The 13,962-nt window shown below is 32.8% G+C and overlaps 1 protein-coding gene across 2 annotated transcripts; it reads right to left on the reverse strand.

Annotated features, from left to right (window-relative positions):
* Window positions 1-7,552: 7,552 nt before the first annotated feature.
* Window positions 7,553-13,391, reverse strand: LOC131026658 (transcription factor bHLH35). 2 transcript variants are annotated; one of them, XM_057956579.2, is made up of 5 exons: window positions 13,244-13,391; window positions 12,690-12,932; window positions 8,974-9,165; window positions 8,089-8,259; window positions 7,553-7,965 (listed from the first exon to the last, which is right to left on the reverse strand). In XM_057956579.2, the coding sequence occupies exons 2-5, from the start codon at window positions 12,831-12,833 to the stop codon at window positions 7,846-7,848; spliced, it is 627 nt and encodes a 208-aa protein (XP_057812562.2). In that variant the 5' UTR covers window positions 12,834-12,932; window positions 13,244-13,391; the 3' UTR covers window positions 7,553-7,845. The 2 variants fall into 2 exon arrangements, with proteins under 2 accessions (XP_057812562.2, XP_057812561.2); XM_057956578.2 differs by having other exon boundaries at window positions 13,230-13,390.
* Between the last annotated feature and the right edge of the window lie 571 nt (window positions 13,392-13,962).

The following is a 13,962-nucleotide window of genomic DNA, read 5'->3' on the forward strand; positions in this document are numbered from 1 at the left end:
CTTATCATGATGTTTGGTAAAAAGATTGATATATGAATTAATATGAATTACTCTATTCAACTCCATATTGTTGTTTCCTATTTTTAAAAGTATTGTTGTGATATGTTAATGACCTGAGCTAACAACTCAATCGAAGAATCAAAACAACATGGTAGAGATCTAAGTAGTTTATGTAATCATTGTATTTTTGTCAAAATAATTGTGCTATACGGTATTTACCTACAAGTTAAGTCTATGTATATTAAATGTGTTGTTTGTAATACTCTTCTATATATTTATGTGATATTTAAATATTATATTTTATAAAATATAAGTTTGTATTATCTATTATATTATTTTGCATGTACATGTGATCTGAAAGTATTATGTATATATATAAATAAAAAGTGAGCACACAATTTCAATGTAGGAAGTTTGATTATTTGAAATTATTGAAAAGACTTGGAAGTTAAGAGAAATAGTAAAGTAGTTTGAAAATCTTTCTTTTGGAAATTTGTTTCATTGTAGCATTTGTTTTTAAAACAACTTAAATAATAAATTACATTATAGATGTTTCTCTAGATTAGAATCCTAAAACGTTTTTCAAGTTAGAGTTCAATTTAGCATAAGTACTCTTTATTTTCTAGCTTAAAATTTTGTATTAAAATAGGACATATGAAATCCTCTTGTTGCAATATAGTCTTGGACACTCCCTAGATTGAAAATACATTTTGATTAAATTGCAAAGATTTATGACACCTTTTCAACAAAATGTTCCACTTAATTACAAAGGAAACTAGACGGTAGTGATTACAATGGGATCATTGGTTGTTGGTTCAATCATAGTAGCTTGAGGTGAAATGATCCCTAGATAAGCAATTTAGCAATTTTACATATGTGGTTATACTTTTCAATATATAATTGAGACACGTTTGATTCTTGATTGATAACAAATTATGGAGAAAACAGAGGAAATTCATCTCTAGAAGGAAGAGATTTGCTTGCTTGTCCTACTACAACATCTTATGTCGCTATAGATGCTCCTTTATGAGCTATTGAGTCACTCAAAGATTCAAGCTCCCATGATCAATTACAAAAAAAAAAAAAAAAAATTCTACAAGAGAGAAAAGAAAGATAATAAATTTTCAATAATGGATGCAAAATATATTAGATCAATATGGTCAATGAATGACCTATGCAATCTATGGAATGAGAAAAATGTACATATGAGACCTTTCTTATATAGACAAGGTTGAGCGATAGAAATAACTAGGTTGATGACAAGTGTCTTAATCGAATTCGAAGTGACAACTAGGGGATAAGATCACATGTCTATAGGAGACTTCTAAAAAAAATCCTTACTCACTAAGTAAACTTAACATGTGAACATGTGTAACACTACAAATGAACTTTGCAATGTCTCCCACCCAAAAAAAAATCAAAGTTTCTCTCCTCTTCTCACGTCTCCTCTTCTGCTACATTGACTGTGCAGGGCGATGTTCAGATGATGCCTGGTGTGGATCCTCATGTCCAGGGGGAGTCTGATGCCTCTAGGCCCTTGGATGCTCCTATTGAGGTTCTAGGTGCGATGGGCTCCTCCTCAGCGTCTTCCCATCCCAATGTTGTTGGTATGTGGCCTATTGGGTCTGGTGTGACTCGAAAGCCACGACCTAGACAACCATTTGGTGGGTTCGTTCCGGTTACTAATGCCATATCTGTCAATCTGAAAGATGATATGACAGAGGAAATTGTTTATAATGCTTCTATCCTCTCTTTACATGGTGTGATATGTCGCTTTAGGGGGTTTTAGCCTTCTCTTCCTCAGCTGCACGCTTGGATATCTAAACATTGGGAGCCTCTTATCATGGGTAAAGTTCATATTTTCCCCATGGCTAAGGGGTTTTTCATTGCAAAGTTTGATAATGCCTAGGATAGAAATAAAATTTTATGTGATCACTTTTTTAGCTAGGAGGATAAATTTATGTTGATAATTAAGCCTTGGCACTATGATTTTGACCCTTCTACTGAAATGTTTAATAAGATTCTAACCTAGGTTCAGCTTCCTAATCTCCCACTTCATTTATGGGATGGTTCTCTTTAAGAGAAAGTGGGAGATTCCCTTGGTGATTTTCTAATGGTAGATGTTGAATCCTCTGATATTTTCCACTCCACATTTTCCTGCATACTTGTTGACTTGGATATCTCAAATGGGTTGCCTGTTGAAATTTTACTTAATTCTTCAAAAGGTTATTGGGTCCAATATTTGGACTCGGAAGGGATAACCTTTCGCTGTAGAAGATGTTTTAAAATTGGGCATGGTGTTGAGCATTGTGGGTTTGAGAAAAAGGCAACAAAGGCTACATGGTGGAAAGACGTATCGGTACAACATTATATGGTGTCGAAGTTACCCGATCAACGTAGGAGTTTTTCTGAGGTGGTTGCTTTGGAACCAAAGGATCTTGAGGCATCCCCTTTGGTTGTCTCTCTTAGTGGGGCTTTTGGAACTGTGCATGTGTCTCCTAATGTTTGTTGTGTGAAGGAGACGTAGGGGGCTTCTTCTGGTGTTAATGATTTGGCTAGCACTCCTGTATTTACCAAATTTGTTGACCTGCCTGTTGATGTTGGGGTTTTGTCATCTGCTGGTTTTGGTGAGACTGTGTCTATCAAGTTGAGATGAACTGGTGATGTTGGGGTTTTGTCTTGGTTATCCATTGGTTCTGGTGAGGCTGAGACAACGGTTGTTGACACTCACTCTCAGGATTTTGGTGCAGTGGACTGGCATGTTAAGACATCACAAGTGGAAGAGGGATGGATTTATGTTAAAGGCAAAAAAGTTAAGTCCTTTAAGCCTTCTTTCAATATGACTCTCTAATACCATAAGAGCAATCCTAAATGTAAATCTTGATGGTTCTTGGGTAGGGGATGGTTTTTCATTGGTTGCAGGTTGTTCTTTCTGCAACTTTTTTGTTTTTGGTTATGGGTGTCCTTTTTTCCCATGGTTGTCTGGTACTTTATTGTTCCTTTTATTTGAACAACTTTCTGGTTGAGGATTCTAGATCCTTTCATATTATGTTTGTAAAGGGTTTTGGGTCCCTTCAAAACCTGTTTTTTCCCTAATAAAAAACATGTGAACATGTGTGAAAAGGTCCTAACTAGGAACTAATTACATAATGTACCTTGTTCACACTACAAAGGGGAAAGTTACTAGATATGAAAAACCCTTGTTAAAACCAACACTCCTAATAGGGTACTAGAATCTAAGAATACATTATCAATATTGTTTGTTGTTGAATAATACCTTGGGTATGGTTTGGAGGATAGTTTTTCTCTAAAAGGGTTTTACTAGGGTATATTGTGTCACTCTTACAACTATACATGGTTTATATTCTTCTTGAAATTCTATTGAAATTTGTGTAGATTGGTTATTATGATATCCTCCTCATAGGATTAATGTGGAGATACTTGCATATTTAATAGTTATGCTTAGTTTTAATTTTGACTACTAAGGAGTTTATGGACATATTTTTTTTTAAATGTCACTGTGTTATGTGTTTTAGGTTTTCATCAAAGAAAAAATTGAAACTAAATAGACAAAGTCAACAAAAGAAATCATAGTTTGTAGAATTGAACCATAAATCACCCTCCCTCTTCTATTAGCCATTATGGATGATGAAACTAAATAAACAAAATCAACAAGATAAATCATAGTCTATAGAATTAAACCATAAATTATTCAAAGTTCTAAATTCTAATTTACCCTCCCTAATACACTACATGTTGTGGGTTGACTTTCATGTAATCTAAATTGCTATGTTATTATTTGAAGGACATGTAATGTATGATTACACATCAAAATAATAGGTTGCCTACATATTTGTGCATGTTTACTCTTAGGTTGAAATGATAAGTTAAGATTCTTAAGATGAGAAGATAAGAACAATGAATACTAGAATCGATAATCAATGAATTGGATCAGAATGAGGGAAAGAAAGAAAGTGAGTCAAGTCCTTGTATTATGGATAAGTAAAGTGGGGCATACGAATTTGTTTGGAATGAATTTTGAAGCTAGGTGACTATTAAATAAATACTTTGATCCAATAACTGTGCATGAGGGGAGGAGAGGTGAACATACATATTAACTAGGGATGGAAATGAGATGATTGGTACAACTTGTGTTTGGGTGAGAGTTGTGGTTAGCCAATGAAGTGTTTCTCGTGGCAATTAATACACACATAGGTGATCCACTAATCAATAAAAGAAAAGAGGGGCCCTAGTGATTGGGGTTGAATTCTAACCTTTGATAGCTTGATCTAATATAGGATTCACTAGCCATCTCAATTGATTGATTTAATCATGATGAGAAGAGAATTAGAGAAGTTGGGTTGGGTAGGCCCTATTTCTAATGTGTATAACTAACCACCCTTGTGGTTTGAGCTTGATCAGTACAAGTATAGATGGATCCAAGGATGGAATAGATGAAGTTGGTTCAATTCAATATGAAGGGAAACAAGTTGGTATTATTATCTTTGAATAATCACTCAAATTTGTAAAGTTGATCAATCTAAGGGTCTAACCTAAGACAACTTGAACCTAGAGATCCAACAAGTTCTCGAACACTATTCATAAACTCTAAAGTCCTTACAAGCTCATCATATATTGCAAAACAAAGCACAATATAGCTAAAAGTTATCTTTTCAATAGATTAGATACATGTCTATCAGAACATACTCTCGCAATCAAAATCAAACCTGCAGTGCTTAATTTTGAATCACAAAATATTTTAAATGTACATACAAAAACAATTATCATTAAGAACAACCAAATTTAAGATCAAAAGATAAATTAATTTTACATATCATTATACACATCATTAATAAGAAGAAGTACCTTTCCTATAATTGGTTTGTTTACACACCTACTCTTCTTACTCTTCTTGCACAACTAACTCTCTGCATTCATTTATATATTTCACTTGCCACCTTTATCAAGATAAGCATTGCACATTGCTAATTTCATATGTTGAGATTTGATGGCATTTATGGCAGACTATGGAGCAATTGGAATCGTACATTAAACATGTGCTTCTTAGGTTATATTGAATAAAATACAAATTCTTGTAAAGTTTCATTTGACATTCGGAAAGGAAGGTAGGACGTCCCATTCAGTCGGTCATAATTCCACATCCTTATTGATAATAATAATGCTCACTGGCACATGCCATTCAATATCGAACAACCAATCATTAAGACTTTAGGTAAAGATGGCCATCAACTGTCAATGATGATGGTAACGTACCCTTAAATATGGGACAGGTATCAAGCTCCCTCACCACTTCACCTGATATTTACTTATATTGTTTTAATGTGCATCAATCAATTTATCGTTTTAGCAAAAAGTCTTCGACAGTTGCTTCATGTGGAATATCATCCAGAATGGCAGATACCCTCATGACCCTCATGACTGATAAACTGAATAACATTATGACAAAATTCTATTCCTTATCATGGCTGGCATGAATAACATTATGACAAAATTCTATTCCTGGTGATCTTTGGGTTGTTATCAGCACTTGTTTTATTGGTGATTACAAATCTGCAAACATAATTATTGACAACTACAAACTTGAGAGAAGACCTATAAGTTCGGATTCTCGAAAGAGGATTTGAAAATTTTTTGTGATAGATATTTATATTTCTTTGTGAAATATTATTTTTTGGTTTATTAAATATTTTTAAATTAATAATTTGATTTTCAAGTGGTGGTGAATTTGGTGTGGTTCCTTGAAATCTATTACTTTTAGTCACATTCCTAAGGAATGGAATGAAGTACCGGATTGTTTGGTCAAATGGGCTTTTGATCACATGTAGAATTGGAATATTGTGGATAGATGACAATTACCTCTTGACTTGTCTCATATGTTGGATCACTTAGTTGAACATGATAGGGTTGTGTAATGCTCTTTCTCTTATAGAAAGTTGACCCATCTTAATTTGTATCTCTTTTTGTGATTCCCTTTAAAAAAAACCAAAAAAAACTAATATTTATAAATTTATAAATTAAAATTTAAAAAACCAATTATGAAAAATAAAGTGTGACTAAAAATTTCAAGTAGGTATATTAGATGTGCATAGAAGGCTTCAACCAAGACTTCATAATGAAAACACTATGCTTCAAAAAAAATAAGTTAGGGCCTTGATCTCAAGATTTTCTTTTGGAAAAACAATGTTCCTTCAATAAATAGTTTGATAGAAATAATGTAATATAAACCCCCACTTTCTTATAATTATTATGCATTCCAAATTATATATTTATCAATATATTCTTATAGTTAAAAATAGTTTGCATGGTATTAGACTTGCACTCATCTATGAGTAATTCAGTTGTTATTCGATGAATAGCTTTAAGCTACACTAGACATAATGATAAATTATTTATCATTTAAAAATTAAATCTTAACATTAATTTAATTTGTTTTACTTTACTTCAATTTCAATTGTACCTCACTAAATAAGCCAAAAGAAATATTTGCACCAAATCAAATGTTTATATCACTACTTAAAAATTGAACTTATATAAATAATATTTATTTAATCTTAATTTCAAATAATTGTCTTTGAAAGAACGAGTTATCCATAGCCATACAAAGCTACATTTAACATTATCTTTTAATATAACTTGTATTCAAAATGTACACATTATACCCATCTTTCTTAATTGATTTAGTTTATTAAGAGACTATTAGCCTTTCAAAACTTGAACCTATATTGCTTGGTTGGTTGAGGCCCAATTATTGATATACATATTTTAATAGTTTGCCTTGTATTATAATTGAATTATAAATATAATTGGAATAAAAAAAATTAAAATAATTTGATCATAATGAAATGAGCATTATTTTAAAAGAGCCCATCGTCCTATTGTAAGGCATTAAACTACTTTATTATCTATTAGAAAATAATATGATTTTAAATATCTCTTAAATAAGAACAATATATTATTAATTCTATATTGAAATGAATCTACACTATCTAATTTATCAATTATTTGTTATTTTACAATTAATTATTGATAAGAAAGTCAAGTCTTAAATCTTATTTGTTTCTTATTTAATACTGTAAATATTATTCCATCATATTATGGATATTTATGAAAGAATAAATAAATGTAATAAAAAGAAAAATATCAACAACCATATTAAAATTTATTATATTTTAAGATTGATAATTATCATTCAATTCTTAATAGATAAAAAAAATCCTTTTACTTCACGATTATTTATTTTTAAAAACGATAGTGATAAGGGGCAACTATTTCAAGATATGTCTCATTTGTTGGATCATTTAGTAGAAATAGACAGAGTTGATAGTGATAAAGGGCAACTATTAAAAGTTATGTCTCATTTGTTGGATCATTTAGTAGAAATAGACAGAGTTGTGTAATTTTCTGGGCTGGACATGTGACCCTTCTTGCTTTGTATCTCTTTCTTTGATCTAATAAATTTTTACCTGTGTTTAAGTTAAAAATTGACTATAGATTATGAAACAAATCCTAGAAGATAATAAATATATTCATATTAAATAAAAAAATATTCCAACTGCTTAATAATAATATCTTACAAAACTAAAATAAAATTAATCCAATTCTTCCATGAATTTCAACTCAGTCTTTGGCAAATTGAATTTATATAACTTCCTTGCCGCACAAAACATCTCTCAATGACAGACATGAAAGTTTAAAAGAAAAAAGCATTGAAACTTCGTGGGTCAAGTTCTTGGCGCATCGAAGAAATGCCAAGGGCAGACAAGAACAAGAAAGTTTCTATGGTATAATATACAAAAGACTTTTTTTTTCTCATCAGAGCAGTATTCAGACTTGGCAATCCAAGCCTAAATTACTACCAGTAACTTTCAGACCATTCTTAACAAAAACATCCTCGATGGCTTTACTTGCTGCGTCCTTGCTCAATGGTGCACAACGTTCCTCAGTCTTTAAATAAGAAAAACCCATATCATATTAATTTTTTTTTTTTAAAAGCTACAAACAAGTGCTTAACGTAGATGATGAAAGAATGAATGCAGGAAAGAATTTTAAGCGGCCTTTTATGCATACCTGCAATACAATGTTGAGGAGAAGAAATTCATCGAGAGTGCTGAAACTTGCAGTTTTCAACCGGAATGGCATGGATTCTAAAGCAAGGGTAACCTGGAATAAAATCCCGCTTTCTTTTTTGCATTTGATTCTGAGCTCCAACATGCTCTCTTCTATAAGCTGGGTCTCAACCTTCGCACCGCTTACAGACAAACAAAATTCATTTTTAATTTTAGTATCTTTCAGAAGTCCTCACTTTTTAATGATGCTTCTAATATTTACTGTTCCTGGACTTTCTACAAGCTGGGTTAAGACCTTTACACCGCTAAATGTGAAGAAGTTGCAATTTTCCTTCACATGTAGGCGAGGGAGATTTCAGAATAAGAGGAGGGTTATTAATTTCATTTGCGGGGTTTTACTTTTTATTTTTATTTGGCATTCTTTAGTCTCTTTTTCTATTAGTAATTTTCTTTTACCACTTAATGTTTTATAATTGTCCTCAATAGGATATTAGAAAATGAGATCTTTCACCCAAAACCTTTAATTTTTAACCTATTAAAATAGATCTAGAAACGTTGTAATCTCTACTCTCCTATTTCTGTATTGCTCAGAATGTTTTAGTACATCAGAGTAACAGGAAATGTCAACACTAAATCACAAAACAAACCAGCCGATTGAAACAAGTCATATATCAGCATAGAACGAGACAAATCACCACTCGGATTCCTTACAATCGGATTATCCATGTCAATGTTGACAGGTTCATCCCCTCAATTATTGATTCTCTGGTTTCTCAGAGATTCGAAAGGTAATTGAAAGATATGCATAGTCAAATTCTAAAGTGAAAATTCGTAATTGTGCATAAATTTTTCTTTTTTTAAAATTGTCGGTATAATATTAACTGACCTGGATAAGATACTTGCAGTTGGAAGCATATTTGGCTGCAGCATCGAGTAGAAAGGCCATGGAATCCGTTTCCTGGTCTGAAGATCGAGGAGAAACATTGGAAGATTGAACGTCACACTGAGCTCTCTCTACTTGCTGCTTCAGGTCGTTCACGTAGTCGATTGCGTCCCCTAAGATTGAAGCCTTGTCCATCTGCTCGACCATTCAAGTACATTTTTAAAAATTGGAATCAAGAAGACCATCAAACTAGAATAATTAAGATAGAAAATATACAGAATTAGATAATATATCTACAGAACTGGAAATGTTGAGAATAATTGTTAATTTTGAAGATAGGAACCACGAGTTGAGAATTACTCTTATTTTTTTAGTAATAAACTCTGAACTTTGTTGTTGATTTAAAACTTTTACTTTTACTTATGAGCTTGAAATATCTTTCTTTATTTCTCTTAGTTTAATTATACGCGTTATCTTTGTAATGAAAGCCCTGAGATTTTGCAGATAGAGGGCTCTTAAAATAGCTGGAACATTGCCTCCAGCTATTTTAAGGACTATTTCTTCTCTACAAAATAAAGTTCTGCAATGCTCTTATGCTACCCATAATCTTTATTAGAAAACTATATAAGCTTCATGGGATGAAGCCGCATAAGCCTTCACAATTATAACATATGGTAATACGAAGGAAAGATTGATGACAATGGTTTCAGTTGAAGACCTTTTCTACAAGAAAGAGTTTCAGGAAGAGTCAAAAGGGAAAGCCCAAGCATTTTTGTAATTAAAGAGAAATCCGTTAAGACACATTTCAAAGCCCTTAAATTTACACGCCGTCTCTTTGATTTTCTGACATATTCAACTGCAATCAAAACACTTTACCCCTCCAATTCTGATACTGTCACAAATTCAGTTACAGTCAAACTAGCAAGACATACTCAACCAAGTTCGAATCCTTCACTACTGCCTATTCTTTTGTCAGGTCCAATCACTCTGAATAGTTAGATCCTTTAGTTCATCTTCTGATAGTCACAATTTTCTGACACTCAATTTCTAAGTCATCTTTCAAAAAAAAAAAATTCAATTTTTTAAATTTTTTTTGGGATTATCTTTTAAAAGACGATCTTCGATGAGAACATTAGGTGACCAAATCCACCAAATTTACTCACATAACTGACCCAGTTTCAAATCATTAACATAAATAAATATAGATCAAAGACATCATATTCTTACATATTTTTTACAGTTGAACAATGAATGTTATTCGATGAAAAAGGAAAAAAAACAAAAGGTAATATATCACATTACAGTTTAAAAGTATGTACTGGTTAACCTCAACCTTTCTTATCTGCCTTTGGCTTTTTGTCTTTGGGATTGCTTGTTTCAATCTCTCTGAAACTAGGTTTCCAAACATTTTAAATTGTATCGTTAAATTCATTATCATAAATTTAAAAGAGAACTAATCTCAAGAAAAAGAAGGCAATTGTCTAATTAATAAAAGGCTTAAAAGACGAGGATAGGAAAGGAAAAAAAACAATGAATGGAAATGTGTTGGAGTAATAATTATTTAAATTAATCAATTTATTAGTTATTTGGTAAATAATCAATGAATCCAATGAATACATACATATGTGGATGAGAGACTTCCAAGCGTGATTGGATTTAACACCGTCACCTCTATTTAGATTAGGGTGATATTTCACAATCATTATAGAGTTCAAACTACCTTCCAAGAATATCTCGGTCTCCTAAATGAAGGATCACATAATTAATTATGTACATTCTTGGTCTCCTAACTGAAGATCACATAATTAATTATGTACATATTCTACTGTAGTACTGTGTATATGGCTTCACATTAGATCACTGTATGTCATATCCATTTTTTTAATCCTATTTGAAACAATCTTCAAGTTTCACCACTGTGAGGAGCAGCAGTAAGCATGATGTCTCATAAATGCCTTAAATTCTGAGTTGAGGTTCTTCGAAAGACTTTCACACGAAAAAATTCTTTAAGGGAGCATGATGTCTCATAAATGCCTTAGTTCGAAAGACTTTCACACGAGAAATTTCTTTAAGGGTTTTAAAGAATTATTTGATGCTTTTTTCAGTTAAGATCCTAGCAAGCTTCTCAGTAGTTTCTTCAATGTAAGGAAAGAATGCCTTTAGTTCTTTTCTATAACATCCCTGACATTTCTAAGATATAGCTTGAAATCAATGTTCAAGGCCTAGTGAAATGTTGTCTTCACCATTTAAGAATCCAGGGTTAGACTTTTAGTGCTCTAATCTTATTACAGTTCTGAGTTATCTGTTTAAATGTCTAAGTTACTATTACTCTTATTAGAGAGCTTGAAGCCTTCCTTACTTTTTACCGCTACTGACATGATCCCATGGAGGGACTCTTGTAATCTTTTCTTATACAATAAGCTGTATTTAAAACAGATAATTTCACATTTTGTATAAAATCAAGGGCTGAAATATAAAGCCGCTGCTATGGTTGCTGATGACTTCATCTTCTCTTCCAACTTTGAGAGAAATAAAAAGTACTAAAATTTCTTAGTAGCAACTGCATACAAATTAAAAACTTCCATACACAGAACCAAACCGTTATAGCTTCTCTAATCTGAATATATTTTTTTATACGTTTTTTTAATCTGAATATTATTTATGTTATTGCCTACCTGTATTTTCTGTGTTTGAATGAATATATTGTTTTTACCAAAAGAAAACGGACGACCTTTATAAACAGACTCAAGACAGTGAAGATCACTTATAACATCTGGATAAGTGGAACACAAAAATTTAACCATAACGCCATGGATGGAGAGCCCTAAAAACAGCAACATAAATAAGATATGGTTACAATTTCAAAGATTAACTCCATGTTTAAAGCTTGCAGCAAACTCTTCCAATTCATTTATATCTTACATATATTATAGTAGGCCTTTCGATTGGATGAAAACTAGAATTAAAGACAACACGGATCTCAAAACTATTAATTAGCTCCTCAGATAAACATCATCATAAATATCCAAGCTTAAGAAGAAAAGAATCTGATCTACATGTCTGAGCTTTCCAAAAAAAATAATCATTTTAAACCAGCAACTATACCAGAAAACTTAATGTCTGAAAAACAGAAAGGACGGTTGTGTACAGGCGTTCTACAGCAACAAAAATAAAAATTTGTGATTCCCGACCGTATATATTAACCTGCTAAAACCTCCTTTCAAAATAAGTTCCAATCAAATTATGATCTCTTTCCTTTGTTTTCAATTTCTGTTCCATTATGGAATTTAAACTGACCTGTGTATGGTCAGACGATAAACTTCTACAGTTTTAACGCTCCTATTAGTTATGCAAAAAACTTCTGCAGCGCTACCTATCCATATCCAAAACGATAAAAGAAAACCGAAAGAGACACAGAAGGCCGCGGGATTCGAACCTTAGATATAAATTAACCTTATAAAATAAAAAATTATGATTCCGACCTTATATGTCGACCTGCTAACACCTCCTTTCAAAAATATTTCTGAGCAGATTTTGATTTCTTACCTTTATTTTCAACTTCTGTTCCATTATGGAATTTAAACTAACCTGAGAAAATAAGCATTTAAAGTTTCATCGCTCCTATTAAGCTATGCAAAAACTTTCTGCCGCACTACCTATCCATATCCAAAACAATAAAAGAAAACCGAAAGAGACACAGAAGGCCGCGGGATTTGAACCTTGGAAATATTAGGCACAAGAGCGCGCAGAGTGTAAAGCAGCTTATTCATCTTCTGCCTTCGCCGCCGCTCAGATACCACGTTCTTCGACTGCTTTGGCTTTTTACTGTAACGGATCGAACCCTGCTCTCCTGCCGACTCCATCTCGACTCAAAAAGCGAAACTATTCACCTATTTCCTTCAATTTCCCCTCAATTGCAATTCAACAGATCTCGCTCTGTCTCATTCGATCTTCCGCCCAATCTTCAAAATATAAAACAAAAGAAAATCACAATCTCCCTGAGTTGAAACCAGCTTTAATCTGTTTTGCCTGAGCAAGGGAGACAATAATTGAACAGCCAGGCATTATTACATTCCAGGTACTGGACCATTAAATGTCCACAGCAGGGCTCAATTTCTTTATGTTATCTCTAACAAATTACGGACGGCCAGAATCAGCCAAGGAGTCACAGGAGACGATCCCGTACGTCCACAGGCTCAAATTAAAAGCTAACAAGTTAAAAACATAAATAAATAAAAGAAAAGAGTTGCAGGGAGCACATGGGCTAATGTACTTGTAAAGCAGCCCCACTTGTTGGCGCAAATTTCCTGTGAGAAGCATAAAAAAGCGGATTCAGCCCGCAACATTACTTTCATAATACGTTCCCACCACAGCTTTTTTCACACTGGCGCCCTTAACCCGTCCTTTTCTGAAAAGAAAAGGAGGACAGAATATACGGCGGCATGAGGAGGTTATTGAATGCTTCGCCGCACCTTATTTAACATGTGAGGCTTAAATCATATGACCACCTGTTACTCCACAGAGTCCCGCTATCGAGGTACACACGTGTCAATAGAATATGGGTGGCTGTACGAAAGACGAAGTGGGCCCCAGCGTTTGGGATAGAGGACTTTTGGTTGGGCCAAAAGATACGCTTCCTCTAAAATTAGTTAAACTCCCTCGCTCTTTAAATTTCCAGCTGTCATAATGTTTTGTTAGCTCTTGTTTTCCGAGCATTTTCGTGGCGTACGATTTACAGCCAAGGGATGTAAATAGAGAAAGACACAGGCTATGGTATTTTTACTCTTTTAGCATTTTATGGTACGATATTCTTATATACATTTATGTAAAAGATGCTAAACATGTCAATTTTCAAGGGTCCTTGTAATTTACGGTAGAATGATTTTTTTATTTTTTTTAAAAATTGTATGCATCTTTAAAATGAGATTAGGGGAAGCATATAATCTTATATTCTCAATGGTACATCAGATTTAGATATTTTTTAGTTGTCTC

Source organism: Cryptomeria japonica, chromosome 11, assembly GCF_030272615.1.
Source record: "Cryptomeria japonica chromosome 11, Sugi_1.0, whole genome shotgun sequence".
NCBI classification, from domain to species: domain Eukaryota; kingdom Viridiplantae; phylum Streptophyta; class Pinopsida; order Cupressales; family Cupressaceae; genus Cryptomeria; species Cryptomeria japonica.